The following is a 20,316-nucleotide window of genomic DNA, read 5'->3' as shown; positions in this document are numbered from 1 at the left end:
GACAATACTGGGCTAGATGGACAAGAAACAGGTGTAAGAAACAGGTGCCGCGCGTTTTTTAAAGTGTACTGTTATTTATATTTATTTTACAGTTAAATACAATCAGAACAAAGCTCAAAAGCGGAGCAGCAGGTACCCCCTGGACACACACTCACCAACTGCAATACAGGCATGTTTTGAGTTATTCACTTGAAAGTGAGTTGACCACAACTTGGCCATGCATAGATATCAAACCCACCCATCTGCTCCAGCAAAGTGCAAATTCCTCCTCCATCTCTTCATGCATGCCCATCCAGTGCACACTTTACAGATGAATTATCTGATGCAGTCTCTCCTGATCCTTTCCATTCATCCACTACGAGCAAATGTTTCCTCACGTTCTTGGCTGGGTTTAGCAGCAGCATGCGTGTAAGATTAGGTAATCACAGGGTGCTCAGTCCTTAAGGCACGGTTTCTTAGGCAATTTAGATTTCATGTATCTCCTGCATATTTTTCTGATCCTCCACGTGACGTTGTCCTCATCCACCGCCCCCCGATTTAATTCAGATTTTTCTGATCTGCACAGAATGTGTCAAATAAAAAATAAACACAAGATCACATGCTATCCAGCTGTGGACACATTAGGTGGGCATTGTGGTTCTTTAATTGTGTCCCAGCACATTATAAAATGGGCAGAGCTAAAAAAGGCTCTTTGGTTGGCAGCTTACCCATAAAAGACAGCGCTTGCTCCCCTACACTTTCTATCTCTATGTTCAACCTCCGAACCCAGAAATTCCCTTTGCGTGCCGCTCTAGCCTTTCCCTGCGACATCTATGGTAAAGCCGCTGCGCTATCGAGCGCAGAAACGGAGCAGTAAGAGGAAAGCGGGTGCGACGCATGCGCGGCGGGCGCTCGAGGCGCGGCGGTTAGCGGCGGCGGTGACGTTATTGGCAGGCGCCAGCCGAGGCGGGCAAGAAGCGAGAAGTGGGCGGAGCCTCGGGAGGGAGGAGTAAGGGAAGAGGGGGAAAAGAGACACGAAGCCGGAGAGGCCCGGCCGGGATGCTCCTCGGCGGCGCCCAGAGACCATGGCCCTCCGGAGGCCGCCGCACGACAACGGGAGGCGAGGTACGCGGGCAGCTCGGCCGGCGGGGGTGCGAGGCCCTCGGGCGACTCGACAGCCGGGCGCCTGAGGGGAGAAAGGGAGGCCTTCGCTCCGCTGAGGGGCGACGCGGCCCTGAGGGAGAAGGGGCGGGGCGGAGAGGAGGCCACGCCCCGTCCCCCTCGCTCAGGAGGCAGGAGCCAATCGGAGAAGGCCGTTCCGGGGGTGGGCGGGGCGACGGGTGACGCTTTCTCCCCTCTCAGAAGTGTCAGGCAGAAGTCGAACAGGTGAAGCAACTGCGACTCCCGCCATCTGGTTCCCTGTGTACTTGATTGATTGATTGATTGATTGAGGGGGGAGGCAGATTATTCCAAAGCACTGCAGTGGGAGGCTCCTTGAATGGGCGTGGGAGCATAGCTGTCAACTTTCGAATTTGAAAATAAGGGATCAGCAGCCTCGAAAATAAGGGATCAGCAGCATAGCGGTCAACTTTTGGATTTGAAAATAAGGGATCAGCAGCCTCACCTGTCCCGGAGACAGTCTACGGGATATATAACAATCCGGGAGAGCAGCGGGAAGCGGCGCTGAAATAAGGGAATTTCCCGCAAAAAAAGGAAAGGTTGACAGCTATGGGCGGGAGGAAGCTGCTCCCCCCCCCCCCCGGCAGTGCTAAGACAAGTGTGTGTTCATAAGATTTCGCTTCCAGTGCAAAAGTGAAGTAGGTGGGCAGGCTTCTCTCAAGAGGGTTAGGATCCATCTGCAGGGATACAGCAGAGAAGGTGTTCTCTCTCTTTCTGATATGCACATACTTTCACTTAAAAAAAATTAAAAAGGTAAAGGGACCCCTGACCATTAGGTCCAGTCGTGACCGACTCTGGGGTTGCAGCGCTCATCTCGCTTTATTGGCCGAGGGAGCCGGCGTACAGCTTCCGGGTCATGTGGCCAGCATGACTAAGCTGCTTCTGGCAAACCAGAGCAGCGCATAGAAACGCCGTTTACCTTCCCAACAGAGTGGTACCTATTTATCTACTTGCACTGGTGTGCTTCCGAACTGCTAGGTTGGCAGGAGCAGGGACTGAGCAATGGGAGCTCACCCCATCACGGGGATTCGAACCGCCAGCCTTCTGATCGGCAAGTCCTAGGCTCTGTGGTTAACCCACAGCGCCACCCGCGTCCCTTTAACAAAATTTAGGTACCGTTTTATTGTAAAACCCGTAAGCAGTTTACAAGAAATGTTGGAATAAAAGAAATAAAACATTTACAAATGATTAAAATTAGCAGTAAAAGAAATTGAAACTCAGCAGCTGCCTGGGTGAGGGCTGGAAAGCTCTTGGTCTAAGAGCTAACCTAGAAGTGGGGAACCTCGAGCTCAGGAACCAGATGCAGTCATTTCTACCTTTCATTCATTCATTTTATTTATTGGACCATGAATAGAATCATAGAATCATAGAGTTGGAAGAGACCACAAGGGCCATCGAGTCCAACCCCCTGCCAAGCAGGAAACACCATCAGAGCACTCCTGACATATGGTTGTCAAGCCTCTGCTTAAAGACCTCCAAAGAAGGAGACTCCACCACACTCCTTGGCAGCAAATTCCTGAAGGTCTCCAAGCAACTTGCAGCAGAAAAAAGATATGCAACATATAATACCATAGGACCTTCCCCAGGATACACACCCTTCACCAGCCCTGCTTTGCAGCCTCCTTTTTGTCTGGCTAGAATGTGCTGTTAAACTCTGATTGAGAGGGATATGCATAGAAAAAGCTTGCTGTACAAAAGCAAAATTAGGATTCTTTGCTGCACCTACATTTGCTTCTGGCCTACCACTGGTGTGCTGCCCTAGAAGCACTGTGGCCCTCATAAGGAAAAATTCCACACCTAACTGAATTATTCATTTTAGACAGATAAGTTTTTAGCCACCCTCCTGCATGTATGGAGGATCCACCCTCCACACCTCCTGCATGTTATGCAATCCATTTCACTGTTGCCTGTGGGGCTTCTTTTGGGGGAGAAACAGCAATTTATTCCACTCATACTTCTTCACTAAAGTCGTGTGTGTGCAAAACAGTGTTGTCTCGGCTACTGCCGTCCTTGGGAACCAGAGCACAGAGGACCTTCCATTCCACTGTAATGACACCTGTGCAAATTAGCAATAAGGAGGATAGAGTGAAAGGGAAAGAAACCAGGGTCAACTTTTATTTAGACTGTGAGTCAAGTAGAAAGAAATCCTCCTCCTGTTTGCTCGTCTTGCTTATTTTGGGATGATTTCTGTCAAGTGGCATGTAGCTTTCCAAGTTCCAGCATTGTATTGTGTAGAAACTCAGCACTCATGAAATTTCCTGCCAAAACAACCCTCTGTTTGTGGCTGGAAACGCAGAAGAGTTACACACTGCATAGCAAAGTTGTTAAGGCACTGTTGCAAACTGCAGGGGGTTGTGTAATTGGGGGTGTGTGTGAGGGTTTTTGGTGCCCTCCTTTTGGGTCATTTGTTGTCTTGCAAAACTATCCAGAGTGACAAGTTGCCTTGCCAAGTTAGAGCCCTTCAAATCAGCTCCCATCTGAATTTTAAGAGTGGGTGTTATGGATGCAAATTGCACAAACAGAGACTTATGAAAGAGGCTTTTAAATGCAAACTGGTCATGCTTCCATATATTTGGCTCCCTGAGGTTGTTGCTGCTCCCCACCCCCCACTTTCCTTCTTGCACTGGAGAAGTATATATGAACATAAAACAAAGCAGCTGATTATCACCAGCTTTTTCTGGTGGCTCTGATCCAGATGTGTAGCAGTGTTCACAATGAAACTGCAAAAGGTTTAGATCTTTGGGAGCTTGTTGTATTGTGCCCAATGCATTTAGCCTGCTGCTTTGCATAACAGTCAGATATCCTTAAAAGGTTATACTGGATCACGTGCTTGCTTTGTGCTTGCCTTGTTACTGCTGGCAACCCAGCCTGATGGGTGGGGTATAAATAATAAAATTAATAATTACCTATTATTAACCTTTGCATTAAAAACAAATTGGCTAGTTTTTAGCAAGTCAAGTACCAAGTGCTACTGATGCAAGTGTTGCTTAATTTGTGATTCATTGGAATGAGGCTACGTGTCTACGTTGGTGTGAAGAAAGCTTTCTGTGATGCAACACTTTCTGATGTGATTCTGTTGTGATGGAGAGTGTCACAGTGACTGACGGTCAGATCTTTTGAATGTACAATACCAAATTGTGTACAATACTAAACTGAAAGGGAAAGTGTCCTATATGGCGCTTGAGCAGTTCTGACTTTCAGAGCATTAAGCTAAAGATTCCATAATGAAACAGCAGAGTGTCAGCCAAGAGATCACAAAGTTACTAGCCTGCAACATTGGCATTGGCCCATCTGATGTTTGTTGTGTCACCATTGCCTTTCGGTCAACTCTTTGGTTTCTTCTTAAACAAGTTTATTGACTACACTGCAGAAAACACCCTGCCCTTAAGACTGATTTGGTGGGTTGGCCAGTGTGATCTAGCACCTCACTTTTCCCATCTTGTAAATAAATTACTGTCCCCTTTTGAGGCCACAATCATTAGCAGGCGAAACTGCTGTTAAGGCTGGTTTGAATTTGATTTTTGTTTTTCTCGCAGACTGTGATTCCAAGAAAAAAAGGAAAGAAGCAGAGATCTACCAGGCCCTGAGCAGCGAGCCTGTGGATGTTGCTGCACTCAGGCGCATGGCTATCAGCGAAGGGGGGCTTCTGATGGATGAGATCCGCTGCAGGGTGTGGCCAAAGCTGCTTAATGTGAACACAGAGGACCTGCCACCTCCGCCAGGTGAAGCCACATAACTCTTGCAATCTGGGGAAAGACTCTGGGAACATTTGAGCTTGAGTGTGGGGTTAATTACTCAAACAAAGCACAGTTTGCATTTTGGTTTTACAGTATTTATTTTTTTATGTAATTGGAGAGCTCTCTTCCAATAATATGGCTTTTAGTATTCACACAGAGTTGTTCCGTGGCTTCACCCTCTTGCATATTTAATGCTATTAAAAAGCAGATCCAGGAATGGTTTAGAATAAAAATAAATAAATCCAGGAGTCCAGTAAAACTCCTTTTAGCTGCAGCCCCCACAAATGGCAGCAAATCCATTTGGAAGTGCAGCTGGTTCTCTCTGGTGCAATTAGCAGGTGAAGAGAAGCCTGTTCAGATGGCATTGCAATATGGGCTGCCCTTAAGAGACACAGATGTTTCCCTGGTGCTCAGAACCTGTATTGTTAGTGTCCCATTGCATAGATCAAACCAAGTTTTGAACATTGATGAGTACTTGTTAACAGGTATTCAGTTTCAGTTTTTATGGTTGTATTAAACACACTTCCCTCCATAGTTCATAGAATCATAGAATCCTAGAGTTGGAAGAGACCACAAGGGCCATCGAGTCCAACCCCCTGCCAAGCAGGAAACCCCATCAGAGCACTCCTGACATATGGTTGTCAAGCCTCTGCTTAAAGACCTCCAAAGAAGGAGACTCCACCACACTCCTTGGCAGCAAATTCCACTGTCAAACAGCTCTTACTGTCAGGAAGTTCTTCCTAATGTTTAGGTGGAATCTTCTTTCTTGTAGTTTGGAATCATTGCTCCGTGTCCGCTTCTCTGGAGCAGCCTTTCTCCCTCCTCTATGTGACATCCTTTTATATATTTGAACATGGCTATCATATCACCCCTTAACCTCCTCTTCTCCAGGCTAAACATGCCCAGCTCCCTTAGCCGTTCCTCATAAGGCATAGTTCCTTGGGGCTGGTCCTCCTTTTGTGACTGCTGTGGATTTGTGACACTCTTCTATCCCTCCTAGGTGAGGAACTACGGGAGGACAACAAAGATTACCAGCAGGTGTTGCTGGATGTGAGGCGATCTCTCCGACGCTTTCCTCCAGGTACAAGAAGCTCTCTCTGCTTCCAGCTGTGGGGTCTCTGCAGAAATCACTTGGGTTGAAAGTAGAGATGACAGAGAATTTCATTTGGCCTGCATTTCTAGTGAAATGACCTAATTTACACCTCCCACACTTATATGCAGATTAAAATACAATCATCCTTTGGGATTTCACACTTCTCTGATTTTCTTGCCTCAGAAAAGACGTGTTTATGAAATGTATGCAATGACATAGTGTTTTGCAGCAAAAGGTACATTGAAATATTAATTTAGTTATGAATTTCCACACATATTTTGCTTTAAGAAATTCACAGATAAATGTGGAAATGGGACAGAACAGATTTAGGAATAAATACATGGAAAGTTGGCATGAGCTGGGAATAGACTGAACCATCTACCCCTTGTAGAAAACCACAATGCCTGAACTAGTTTAAGTTGATAGCTTAGACATGCTGCTTGCGATAATGTTGCCCTAGCAACACCCCAGTGGCCCAGAATATGTGAGTCTTGAGGGAGGTCCTCTGTTTCTTTATCTGCGCTTGTGTTTTCACTCCCCACCAATGGGTGATGCTGCTGTATGCTTCATTTAGCTGTTGCTTGCCTCAGACCATGGTATTCTTCAGCCTGAAGTGAAAGAGCTGGTGACTCTTAATGTGCTAAGCTGAGTCACTTTGCCAGCAGATCCAGTTCAGAGAGAACTTCTCCGTGCAGAGGAAGATGCAGCTTCCACTTCTGTGTGCCGCTGACAATCCTGCTGTATTTCATTGTGCAGGGAAGGGTCCTGTGTACTACCAGAGGGTGCTCATGTTTGCAGAATATCAACCCAATATATTTGTAGCTGAAAAGTTTGGAGCCTGACTGCACAAATGTAAACTACTCCCTTCTTTTGCACTGGAACAATTAGCCAATTGAAGGGTGTCGCATTTTAAACTGTCTCAAGCCAGCTAAACAGATGAAAATATGACCTTGCCTTGTGCCAAGTCATGCCAGAGGTCCATCTCGCCCAGGTCCTGAGTGTCTTTGGCAGCAGCTCTTCAAGATCACAGCAGGATCTTTTTCCTCCAAGTCCTGCTGCCGCCTAAGTTCCTGAAGGAACCAAATACTGAGTCTCCCTCTGAGCATCAGTGATATTTTGATATTCAATGAAGCTGCGAGACTTGTGATTAAAATAAGAGATAAATTGCCTGGGAAATTATCAGATTTATTGCGTGAACCAAGGGATATCCACCTTCAGATAGAGATGCTGTAAAACTACAATTACCAGGTTTCCTTGCAGGGATACAGTGACTGGCTAACTGCTTTATGCTTGTAGTGCAGACTTACTGAGCTTCTGCTATTGAGTTTGGCCATGTGGGACTGCACACTGTATGCACAAGAAGGTGATGGGGCTGAGGAGATAATTAACCCCTGTTGTTAAATCCAGGAATCCCTTAATGATTCTGCCTTTGGATCTATGTGTGTTGCCTTCAGTACAGACAAGAGAGACAGGCAGCTGAAGTAACTCATGTCACTGGGATGCAGGATGTTGTCAGGTGGATGTTCTCAGCTGCCAACTCTCTGAACCCTTCTTGTTGCTCTCCCTGCAGGGATGCCAGATGAGCAGAGGGAGGGGCTGCAGGAAGAGCTGATTGACAGCATCCTGCAGGTCTTGCAGCGCAACCCACAGCTTCACTACTACCAAGGCTACCACGACATTGTGGTCACATTTCTGCTTGTGGTTGGAGAGAGACTGGCAACGGCCCTCGTGGAAAAGCTTTCAACCCATCACCTCAGGTACTCTTGTCTGCGTTAGAGAGCACCCCGAACTGCGGAGCCAGAAAGGAGTCATGGAGCAGGCGCCCGGGTTGCTGCGCAGTGGCGAATTCACATGGTGACCCACCTGGGTTCCAGGAATAGGTTAGCGGTGGCTGTTAGGTCCCTGCTGCAGAATGGTGCCTTTGCCTTTAACAAGGAGCGAGCCAGAAAGTAAAGTCCACACAGTGAAAACGAGGGTGCTGAAGTTGCTCCTTACCTTGGAACCCCCAAATCACCAACTTTCTTTCTCTGAGCCAGGGGTCAGCAACCTTTTTCAGCAGGGGGCCGGTCCACTGTCCCTCAGACCTTGTTGGGGACCGGACTATATTTTGAAAACCAAAACGAATTCCTATGCCTCACAAATAACCCAGAGATGCATTTTAAATAAAAGGACACATTCTACTCATGTAAAAACATGCCGATTCCTTGACCGTCCGCAGGCCGGATTGAGAAGGTGATTGGGCTGCATCCGGCCCCCGGGCCTTAGTTTGCCTAGCCATGCTCTGAGCACATCCAACGGGATTTACATAGGAAGCTAGGTCTACCATAGGTCTACCTAGCTTGGTGTTGCCTACACTGATAGCTGCTCTCTATGCTTTCAGGCAGGGAACATGCCCAGCCTTACCTGCAAACGCCAGGAATTGAACCTGGGACTTTTTTGCATCTAAAACATGTTCTGTAACGCTAAGCTCTGGCCCTTCCCATTAAGTGTCTTTCCTGCCACAGTGGGTCCTAAAGCCTTTGTACTGTGCATCAGCCTCCCGCTAAGGGAGCTGGGGTTGGTTCTTGAGTGGAGCTGCCTAGTGCCTGTGTTCCTTTCCACTTCCCGTTGTTTGGGTTTGCAGCCTCTCAATGAGGGTTAAACGTCCCCTACCTCCTGACTGTTAGCTTGCTCAGTTAGAGGAGGGACATGCAGGCCCTTCTGGAGGGAGAAGTCCAATTCCCCTCCTCTCTGAACCACATTCTCTGCATGTCACCCAAGCTTATTAAAAAAATTAAAGGGTAGGTTTCAACATTGTGCTATTACAAACGTTCCATCTGTGCAAGCGTATTAGGTTGCCAGATGCAATGACTCCTCCTTCCCCCCTTGTGCTGTTCTGGGGTTTCTGCCACCCACTCCAGGGCCAAAGTTAGGGTGGGCAAGGGGAGGGAAGCCCCATAGTGCAAGCAGAGGGCTTCCACTGTTGGGTTTGTGAATCCCACCCAAAGATTCAACACCTCCTTCCTTCACTTCCACTGGGCTTCTGTAATAGAGATGGTTGAAACCCAGGTCCTTTGCTATAGACATTGCACCCTTCCTCGTTGTTGTAGGACTGTGCTTCCTTAAGTTCCCGGAACTAGTCTGCCCAGGAATCAGCATTGTGTTGCTTTTGCTGTTGCTTCTTGATGCAGATTAGAAAACGTTCTGCTGCACTTTGATTAGGCGGTGGTAGTTCTGCCCAACTCAGTGAAAAAGCGCAGTGGGGAAGGGACTGGAGAGCAGACTGGATGGATTAAAATCTTCTGGGTAGAAGTAAGAGGACGTAATCTATTCTGATCTTATTGTAACTGCAATACAAACAAGAGTTGCAATACGCACAATATAACAGTCTTAAAAGGGGACAAAGAAAAAATGTATTTCACTGTACTGTGGGATGGCAGGTTGATGAATGCCTGATGCTTTGCTGCTGTTCTTGCCCAATTTCCATCCATTGTTATCTTGTTTGCATTGGGAGGGATTGGGCAGCTGTGAGAGTTAAGTATTCCAGTCCCAAACAAAGCCAGGCCAGCCTTCTGCAGAGAAATCGCTTTCACACCCTTTCTAAATACTAACTAGAAGTTGAGGCAAAGGTTGAAGGAGTGTGTTAAATCTACAGAGCCTGCTGGGAGAGAGGGTTGTTTTTCCCAGATTCTTCTCAGGACCAGCCCATGCCAGACTTTCCTGAAGCTAGCTTTTGCAGAAACATTAATGGCTAGTGGCAATGGCCAGTTTCTGAACCCAGCATCTACTTTCAATCTGTGTCGAAGCAATTGTGGCATTCACAGTGCACCAAGCCCCTTGTGAACATAGTTTTCTCAAGAACATAAAGTGTGTTGTTGTTTTCCAAAAGCAAGCCATGACTTTGGACCCACGCCTTCAGGGTTTCTGCATGTTTTTCTGCTGGAGTCCTGGTGACTTTCCTTTTCTAAAATAAAAAAATTGGACCTTCATGGTCACTTGTGTTTCTCCATTGCAACAGCCTCTCTTGTGCTCAAGTTTGTACACTTGCCGGCCGCTTACTGTGAGTGAGCCTCTGGTTGTTGGAACCAGAAAGTATCCCGTCTCTATTCCCACTTCCCTGGGCATTTGGGTATCTCTTGGCTTGTGGTCTGCTTTGCACCGTTTGCCGTCTGTGATAAACAAGAGGGTGTTTGCTTCACACTGCCTCATGCCTTGGCTGACCAGACCTGCTTTGCCTGGCAGGGATTTTATGGACCCGACAATGGACAACACCAAGCACATCTTAAACTACCTGATGCCCATTATAGACCAGGTGAACCCAGAATTGCACGACTTCATGCAGAGGTAGGTGGAATTGCTGCACTTTCCTTTTTTAAAAAAATATTAAAAATGCATGCAATTGAAGGTTAACTCTAGGAAGTCCTCCCTTACTGCTGCCTAGCATGACTGAGCAGTGCCTTTTTCAGCATCCCTCTCGAGATGCAAAACTTGGAGAATTTGATGATGCAGTTAGTGGCTTCTAGGCCTTCAGTGCCCATATTCTTTTGTATGCTCTGAGAAATAGAATTGGAAGCGACCTTGAGGTGGGACATCCAAAAGCAATTCTGACAGGCAGGCACCTGTTCAGTCTTGGCAACCTCCAAGGAAGAAGATGTCACAAGCCTCTTTTGATAGCTTGTCCCTTCCTGAATTCCTGCTGAATCCCATGCCATATCATGTGGAGAACAGCCATCCCAGCAGCTGCAATTTGCAACCTGGGGGGAAGGGGTTGAGCAAACGGGATGCTTTACCTTGACCCTTTTGTTTCTTTGTTCCTCTTCCTTTTTTGCACAGAGCTGAAGTGGGGACCATTTTTGCTCTCAGCTGGCTGATCACCTGGTTTGGACACGTGCTGTCTGACTTCAGACACGTCGTGCGGTTGTACGACTTCTTCCTGGCATGCCACCCGCTAATGCCAATCTACTTTGCAGCAGTGGTAGGTGTCGCTCACTTCAGCAGTGGAACATGAACCAAACCAGGCTGTGCTTTTTGCTTTCCGCCCCACTCTCTTTAAAATGTTTTAAGGTGCATAGAGCTGCAAGAGACAGATTTGCTGCTTAGTGGCTGCTTCGCCTTCAGCACAGAGTTCCAGTTGCAAACCTTCCATCAAGAAAACAAGCTTGAGTCTGTAGCAAAGAGTATCTGCTTCTCCTCCTTGCATTAAGCTATTATAATAATAATTTCTTATTTATACACCACCCATCTGGCTGAGTTTCCCCAGCCACTCTGGGCGGCTCCCAATCAAGTGTTAAAAACAATACAGCATTAAATATTAAAAACTTCCCTAAACAGGGCTGCCTTCAGATGTCTCTTAAAGATAAGATAGCTGCTTATTTCCTTCACATCTGAAGGGAGGGCGTTCCACATGGTGGGTGCCACTACCGAGAAGGCCCTCTGTCTGGTTCCCTGTAACCTCACTTCTCGCAGCGATGGAACCGCCAGAAGGCCCTCGGAGCTGGACCTCAGTGTCCGGGCTGAACGATGGGGGTGGAGACGCTCCTTCAGGTATACTGGACCAAGGCCATTCAGGGCTTTCAAGGTCAGCACCAACACTTTGAATTGTGCTCGGAAACATACTGGGAGCCAATGTCTGTCTTTCAAGACCGGTGTTATGTGGACTCGGCGGCCACTCCCAGTCACCAGTCTAGCTGCCGCATTCTGAATTAATTGCAGTTTCCGGATCACCTTCAAAGGTAGCCCCACGTAGAGCGCATTACAGTAGTCCAAGTGGGAGATAACTAGAGCATATTATTATTATTAGTATTATTATTACCATCATCATCAGTTTTGCTGTGCTTGGGCAGAGAAGTGCAGATGAGTTTCACAGAAAACGTTGCCATTAGTCCATACCATAGGGATGGGAAATATTCTGCATGTTGGAGAGCAAGGCTGCTGTTTGTCAGAGGACGATGGATCATTACTTGGGACCTATCCATAAAGTCAAGGGCGAGCTGCTGCTGTGGAGCCATGCGTGCTTGTGCTCTCGTTCTCTTTCTCCTGGCAGCTCTCACATGCAGCAGTAGCACGAGGGCTGCATCTGGTTGCCCGGAAGTAATTTTGACTTGCCACAGTTCGTGGAATCATATAACTTTTAGAGTTGGAAGAGACCCCAAGGGGCCTCTAGTCCAACTCTCTGCAATACAGCAAAATTATAAGGGAGACACATGGACTGCATATCACTTGCTATTTCCAAAGAAATCAAACTACAAACAGGAGCATACCCAAAGGGTTTAGAGTGAAACCCTCCTTGCAGCTGCTTTGGCAGGGACCTATTCCTTTTTTTTTTAAAAGGAATTTTATTTACAACATAACATAACCCCCCCCCCCCAATACAGAAATCCACGCTCATTAAATGTAACATACAACGAGCATAACATACAACAATAGAAACAACAAAATAAAAGACTTCCTTTATCCTGTATCTGGCTTCCTTATTTACTTCTTATAAGCTGTTTCCTTTAGGAATAATTATTAAGATTTTTCTAATTATAACTTAAATATCCACAAAGTCTCCTGCAGACATTAATCGAAACAAGTCCAGGTATGTATTTTAGGGCACTGCTCTGTGAAGTGTTCTCTGCATTTCCCCCATGCTTTTTGAAACTCTTGTCACACGAGATCACAGGTGGCAGAGACCTTTTGAACCCTTGGCGATGGTAGCCCTGTGACAAGGAAGCATTGGCGCTGTCCGCCACCTAAGCTGAGTTCCCGCTTGCTTCTCTGCAGATCGTGCTCCATCGCGCACCGGAGGTTCTCGCCTGCGAGTGTGACATGGCCTCCGTCCACCATCTTTTATCGCAGATCCCACAAGACCTTCCGTACGAGACCCTGATCAGTCGAGCTGGAGACCTCTTCGTTCAGTTTCCACCATCGGAACTTGCCCGGGAGGCTGCTCAGCAGCAAGCTGAAAGGTGGGTAATGACAGCCTTTAGTTGGGGCGTTAGTGGAGATGTAGCGCAGCATATTCCTCATGGGGTCGTTTGTCCACTTTGGTTCCCCACCATGCGCTCCACTCACACGAGGCTCCTAGAAGCTGTCAGCATTTGACAGCGGCCACACCCTGGGAACGGCTTCGACCGGCCAGCTAAACCAGGTGAGGGCAGCAGATGGATCCAAACCCTCTGTGAGTTAGGGACTTCCCCTGCATGTGAAGACAGGCTCTGGTGGATTGGGCGAGACCAGTAGTGGGTCCAGCAGTCATAAAGGCAGTTTCTGCACATGCTGGCCGCACTACCAGCAGAACTGAGGAATTCAGAAAGAAGCAGAGATTTCTCCTCCAAAAAAGCAACCCACTCTCTTTTTTTTATAATAGATTTTTATTAAGGTTTTAAAGGTTACAGGGAAAAAATAGAAAAAGTTAAACAAACAAAACACACACACACACACAAAATTACAAACAATTAAAAAAACAAATCCAACCTTTACATAACTTTCTTTCCTTTGCTTATTTCCTTGACTTCCTCACACCTCACCTCCCTTTTTTGTATTCTAGTTCAGTTAGATATTTCATCAAATCCTTTCCATCTTTGTTTTTATCCTAAAAATTTATCTTGATATACTATAATTTTACATTCTCCTCTTTCGCTAATTAACACTCCATTTTTACTTAATCCTTTATAACATTTCTGCTAAAACCACATAGCTTCATTCCAACATCCTTCTAACATTCCTTCATTTTACAATGTTTCTGTAAATAAGTAAATAAACTTTTTTCCAATCTTCTTCCACTGACTCTTCTCCCTTGGTCTCGGATTCTGCCAGTCATTTCCGCCAGTTCCATGTAGTCCATCACCTTCATCTGCCATAAAAAAAAAACCTCTCTGCCTTTAAAACTTCAGTTTGAGAAAAGTAGCTTTCCCTTTCAGCAGTTGAGTTTTCATTCGGTAGCTGCTTACGTCGTCTCCTGTAGCAGAAAGAAAAAGGAGCAAGAAACCCAAACAGCAGCCCTGAAAGATAAAGAGCGCGTGAGAGCTCCACTATCCTCTTCCGAGCATCTCAAATATCCGTTGTCCCTTTTGCCTGTTGTGTAAGATAAGGTCACTCAAGGTTTCTGCAAGTGCCGTCTCCTGGCTCTGATAACAGCTGCAGGCTGGTTTGATCGCCCGCTGGCTGTGGGTCTCAGATGTTGCCTGTGTAGACAGAATGGGGCTGGCTGCTTGTTTCTAGGTGTCCATGGGAGTTCAGCAAGCAAGGTCAGTTCAGGAGTTCAGGCAACTCTGATCTGCTCTTCCATTCCCTCGTCTGAGGTGGACTGATCCCTAGGAAGTGAGCTTCCTGCCCATATCCTTTTAAGAGAACCAAACTTGAGAATTTTAACTCATGGTAAAGTTGTTAGTTTCCAAGATCCGGAAAACACAACAAACTTTGGGGGTGCTTTCCACATTTATTGTGATACCCTGAGCCAGTGTGGTTGTAGTGGTTAAGAACGGTAGACTCGTAATCTGGTGAACTGGGTTTGCTTCCCCGCTCCTCCACATGCAGCTGCTGGGTGACCTTGGGCCAGTCACACTTCTCTGAAGTCTCTCAGCCCCACTCACCTCACAGAATGTTTGTTGTGGGGGAGGAAGGGAAAGGAGAATGTTGGCCGCTTTGAGACTCCTTCGGGTAGTGATAAAGCGGGATATCAAATCCGAACTCTCCTCCTCCTCCACAGCAGGATAACCATATCCTGCCTGGCTGCTTGGAATGATGTGCCCTGCCTCTGTTTCCTTCTTCCCCTATAGGACGGCTGCTTCCACCTTCAAAGACTTTGAGCTGGCTTCGGCCCAGCAGCGGCCCGACATGGTTCTCCGGCAGCGCTTCAGAGAGCGGCTCCGCGCGGAGGAGCGGGCAAAGTTGCTCTTGGCAACCAAACCAAGGACCAACCGCTTTGTCAAGCTGGCAGTCATGGGGCTGACGGTGGCGCTGGGCGCGGCAGCTTTGGCTGTGGTGAAGAGCGCGCTCGAGTGGGCACCCAAATTCGAACTCCAGATATTCCCCTGAGAGTCGAGGAGGAAGTTCCCTGCTTACCGTCTCCTGCTTGGTTGCACCATGCATAGGCAGCCATGTCTGCAGAAGGCAAATTGGGTTTTGGAAGCCCCTGCTCTCTTCCCTCCCCCCCTCCTGCAACCTGCCTTACTAATTCAAGCCACCCAGGCCTGGACCTGCAGTCATCTTGTTCTCACCTCCTCTTCGTCCTCCTCCCTGAGCATCCAGAGCCTCTGTGGAACCTCTTTCGGAACAAGGGAAGTGGCTGCCAAGGCTGCTACAAGGCTAAAGAACCTCATTTTTTGCTGTGCTTCCTGCCCTGTTCATGGGCCTGTAGCCTGTGTCGCACTTGAGCAGAAGTTCCATTCTTCCCTCCGTGTCTTTGGCAAAAGGGGAGAGAAAGAAACAGAAGAATATTTTCAGGGACAGTGCTGGTTCTGCAATATTAACTGAGATAGGGTGAGGGGAGATGAGTCTGGGCCCAACCGTTCAGAGGTGTCCTCCCCTCCTTTACCTCTCACCTATTTAGTTGCCTGCATTCCTAGATGTGGAACTGAAGAGGCAGCTTCCGACAAGTTAAAACACTGGGAATCCGCTTGTTTTTGCTTTTGAGGTCTGTAGCAGATTGACTCACGTTATCTCTCTCAACCGCAAAGCCTGCAGCAGGGGTTGCAAGAATATGAACATGTTTCATCTTGGAGACCATGTAGCTGTCACCCAGCTACCCACAGCACAGCTATTTCTCTCAGCCAGTAGGAAATTCGGCATCTGGTGCATGATGAATTACTCCTTGGAACATGGTCCATTATGGCTTTCAGAGTTTTTTCTGTTGCTACCATCTTGCAAAATCAATAGCAGCAGTTTCCGTTAATGATCTTTCTGTTAAGGGAGAGATCTTCCTGTTGTGAAATTTCACCCTGCTGCAGGACCAACGTAGTCGATGTGAGGAGAAAAGTGCTTTAAAAGATCTGAGCCACTAACAGAAATAGACGTATTGTCATGCACGAAGGGTTTTCCAGAAACTGCCCACTCAATCCAAAGTCCCAGGCACTCCATCGATAAACCCCCATGCACCTCTACCTCCTTCCTCTGCTAATAAACCCTCACAAGTGTCCTTACCTAATTTACACAGCTGAGTCCTTTTTCCCTGATGGCAATTATGTATTCAGTCACCTGTAAAACTACCTTCTCAGTCAGCCAAGCATTACTGTGGAGGGCGAAGGAAAGTCAAAACCAAGGACCCAACTGCTTGGTCAAACTGGCAGCCCTGAGGCTGATGGTCATGCTACGTTCGCCAACTTTGTCGCATTGGAGCGGGCAGCAGAGCACTTTGGACCTGCGGCCTTTTGCGATCTGCTGCGATGATCTCATTCCAACAGCGACGGAAGCCCAAGTTGCTCCCTCTACCCTGGAAGATGAGCAGACTTGGCCATTCAAAAGGAGCAGCTCCCAGAGGACGCCACAGTGCCTGGAGCCCTTAACGACACGGTAGCAAGGCCTAGAGCTAACCAGTGCATGCATTTGTTTTGCTTTTAAGAGTGCTGGATTTTGCTGTGCATTGGGATTTGCAGTCACCGGAAAAACAGGGGGCAGAAAAACAGAGAGACCTCCTTTTCCCTGTTTTGCCTGCTGGGAGTATTCTCTCACCAAGCCGAGAACTGACCCCAGAAGGACACACTGCTGCCTCTCTATTTGGATTGTGCTTCCTGCAACCAAGTCATTCAGCTATTGGTGTCTTTTGGGGGGAGCTTTTCTTCTGCAGCGGGGCAGTGCCCTTCAGCTTTGGTTGGAGGCAGATCAACCTGCCACCCATTGGTTGCGGGCCTTGTGGTATCAGGAAGCCATGGGCGTGGGGATACCAGGATGTCCCACCAGCAACAGTGAAAAGCAGGGAAGGGAAAGTGTCACCTTAGTCCCCGGTTGCCAATGCAGTGCTCTCCAGATGTTAAACTACAGCTCCCATCATCCCTGAGGAAGTTGGGAGTGCAGTACCTGAAATATCCACATTGGCCACGCCTTTCTCAAGTGGCCACAGTGTGGATCGTAGCGTGCCTCTGAAAGAGCAGGGGTTGAATGATTGACACCTGCCACAAGGGCTGAGGCTTTTCGTTACCGGATGGTGTGGGATGGAAGAAACACATGAAGCGTTATTTTACTAAGCACTTTATGAAAATCAAGGCTAAAAGAGGAAGACTTAGAAGGAGGCCTACTTATCCCTTGTGGGTTTTCTTCTTGTCTTAGCAGGAAACGGTTTCCTAGCAGGTTCAGACACTTTCCATTTGAGGTGTATATGAGACCTGTGGAAGCTGCATCTGCAGCCTGACCGAGGCTGGATGCAGTCTTGGCCTGAAGCTGTTCCATGTTACTTAGGCAGCAGAATGCAGAAAAAGGTTTAAGACAGGCACCCTCTTCCCTCTGCTCCTTGTGGCAATGATGGGCTGACTTCTGGTTTATTAAAATGGAAGAGTCATTTCCTCTCCCTCTCACATGAGCTACCACCAGATATAGATATGTATTAAAAACCCCAAATTTCAGCAGGTCTAGAATCTGCAGAAACGAAACTTCGTGCAGCGGTGGCGAGGGGAAGCTTTGTTTCATGATCAGCATTCACCAGCTTTTTAAGCTGAAAGCACACAAAACCAGCTGATTACAATTAGCGGAATCTGCTAGTAAAGTGAGACTGCAGCACTTCAGGTTTGAATACTCTCATTATGCAAGATAATATTCTCCGTGTGTTGAAAACTAGCCTGTCAGGGGAAAGGGTTCAGCCTAGTTTTTCCCCTCCCACCCCACATGCTTTTTTTCTGCCTTCGGGGAGGACATCACCACCGCCTGAAGCCTGGAGTGATAACTGTAAGGCAAGCTTTGCCACTTGATTTAGCTGGAAGTATAAACTGACCCTTATTATCCCAGAGGGAAGAGCAGTACAAGTGAGCGCAAAGACTTTGCTCTCCATTGACTGCAATGAAGCGAGAAACCCATGCATCAAGAATAAACCACATGGAAGACCATCATGTATGTGAAGCCACGAGAGGTGGGACTAACCTTTTATCTCCATCCTTTTAGCTGTGCAGAGACAAGAGTTAAGCCCCAGGCTGTCTCTTCCCTCTCCTGTGCGTTGCTGCAGGCTGGTGAATTTGACAGCCACATAACTCTGCCTTTGTGTCTCCTGCAAAGCTGCTGACTCTGCTTACAGTAACTGTTGGAACTCGTGCCGAAGCAGGTGGCCACCATGAATGCATTTGGTGACACGCCACAGTTTTGCCAGGTTCCCTAAAACAGATTGTCCCTTGGACTTTAGGGACTGAGCCATTACTGTAGCCTGCCTGCTAACACTAGGAAACCACCGAGCAGCCTGTTGCGTTTTGCAACTAGCCAGGCTTGTAGGGCGGCCCTGCTGGTCTATGCAGTTGCAGACCAGTAGCAAAACCAGGAGGTTTAAGTGACACCCAGCTGGGCCACTTTGCATAGGCTAGCAGGCTACCTTGGTTGGTGCTCCTTTAAGACTCATGCAGGCCTCCCTGTTGCCAACCCACAATAGATATGGCAACAGGTGTGTCAAAAAAGGAGCACTTTCTGAAGGGGAGAGGCAGCTGGAAGAAGAAACAGCTGCTGCCGTTACAGGCTGCAACGCCAGACGTCCTGGGTCAAAATCATGGCCAGGGAGATGCCCACCAACTCTTAAGCCACCTTCCGTGGGGAAACCGGTTGTTTCTTTCCTCGTGCATAAGCGTTCTCTGATGAAGTTGCTACTCTGTATAAAGATTATACATATGTATGTAAAATGCAGATTTGTACAAGGCTTGTAATTGTGTAAAAAAAAAAACCCCAACAACCAAATAAACACTATACCCACTTACTAAACTGATGCGTTTGAAGCACTGCGTTTTCCTCCTCTTCCCTGACCCACTTTGACTTGTTATATCTGCTTGCTAGTCTCTGGTATATGCAACGCGGGTGGCGCTGTGGGTTAAACCACAGAGCCTAAGACTTGCTGATCAGAAGGTCGGCGGTTCAAATCCCCGCGACGGGGTGAGCTCCTATTGCTCGGTCCCTGCTCCTGCCAACCTAGCAGTCCGAAAGCACGTCAAGTGCAAGTAGATAAATAGGTACCGCTTCGGCAGGAAGGTAAACAGCGTTTCCGTGCGCTGCTCTGGATCGCCAGAAGCGGCTTAGTCATTCTGGCCACATGACCCGGAAGCTGCACGCTGGCTCCCTTGGCCAATAAAGCGAGATGAGCGCCGCAACCCCAGAGTCGGTCACGGCTGGACCTAATGGTCGGGGGTCCCTTTACCTTTACCCTCTGGTATGTAATACCAGTTCCTGGGGAGAGCACTGTTGTCCCCTCTGAGCTTCCTTTATGCATCTGTTCAGCCACTGCGAGAACATGATACTGAATTAGGGGAGTCCCCTTTGGCCTGATCCCACAGGAGGCGTTCTCCCAATGAGCTTGCTTGAAACGACTTCTGCATGTGACGGAACAAGTCATCTGCTTTTCATGGGGTTGACCCCACGATGTATAATAAGGCTGCCCCAGACAGCAGCTGCTTTGAACAATCTCTGCCTGGAGGCAGGCCTACATCGATTAGCCATCCCTGCTTTTTTAAAAGTCTGCTCTCCCTTTTCTAGAAGCAGCCGGTCAGATGCCTTAAATACTCCACCGTCAGTCAGCGGGATCCATTGCTTGTCTGACTCACATGATGTTTCAGAATTACCGTATTTTTCGCACCATAGGACGCAGTTTTTCCGTCTTAAAAACTAAGGTGAAAAGTCTGTGTGTCCTATGGAGCGAATGCAAGGGGGGGGGGAGGCAGGCAGGAAAAGCCCCCAAGGGCCACACACAAGCTCCGCGCGTTTCTTGCGGGCTTTTCCCCAGGAGGGAGAAGGGACTGACGCAGCCATTCAGTCCCTTCTCCCTCCTCTAGAAAAGCCTTGCGCAATCTCTCCAGCCGGGAGGAGGCTGAGCAAGGCTAAAGAGGAAGCCCGGGCAGTGGGCAAAAGGTTCTTCAGAGCTGGTACGGCAGGAGAGAAAGATCTGGAATGTGCCCACACAAAGGTGGTCTTTCAAAAATAGCTGTTTTAGAACAGCGCTGATGGGAGCACTTCAGCTTTTCTTTCCAGGTTTGCAGTCAAAGGTTTTTAAATTGCCCCAGACCAAACATTTACATGGCTGCGAATCAGCCAATGCCCAACAGCAAGACAAGGTTGACTGGTGGGTGCATTTTAACACCTTATCTCCTAGCAGTTTCTTATTTTATGGAACCAGTTCTTCCTTCCCACAATGAAAGCAAAAGAAAGAGAAAGGAAATACTCCAATTCCCCAAACCTGGAGCAAAAAGAAAA

General features: G+C 47.7%; 1 protein-coding gene across 2 annotated transcripts; it reads left to right on the top strand.

Annotated features, from left to right (window-relative positions):
* The first annotated feature begins 881 nt into the window (after positions 1–881).
* On the top strand, positions 882–18,838 carry TBC1D20 (TBC1 domain family member 20). Of its 2 annotated transcripts, none has more exons than XM_083744594.1 (8): positions 882–1,104; positions 4,695–4,880; positions 5,896–5,976; positions 7,559–7,745; positions 10,210–10,311; positions 10,801–10,942; positions 12,733–12,917; positions 14,730–18,838. In XM_083744594.1, the coding sequence occupies exons 1-8, from the start codon at positions 1,065–1,067 to the stop codon at positions 14,986–14,988; spliced, it is 1,182 nt and encodes a 393-aa protein (XP_083600720.1). In that variant the 5' UTR covers positions 882–1,064; the 3' UTR covers positions 14,989–18,838. The 2 variants fall into 2 exon arrangements, with proteins under 2 accessions (XP_083600720.1, XP_083600721.1); XM_083744595.1 differs by having other exon boundaries at positions 910–1,104; positions 12,808–12,917.
* Positions 18,839–20,316: the final 1,478 nt, after the last annotated feature.

The sequence above is a fragment of the Podarcis gaigeae genome (assembly GCF_964106915.1).
Source record: "Podarcis gaigeae genome assembly, chromosome: 6".
In the NCBI taxonomy this organism is placed as follows: Eukaryota; Metazoa; Chordata; class Lepidosauria; order Squamata; family Lacertidae; genus Podarcis; species Podarcis gaigeae.
The sequence above is the reverse complement of the archived record's forward strand: the minus strand, read 5'-3'. Positions and strand labels throughout refer to the sequence as shown.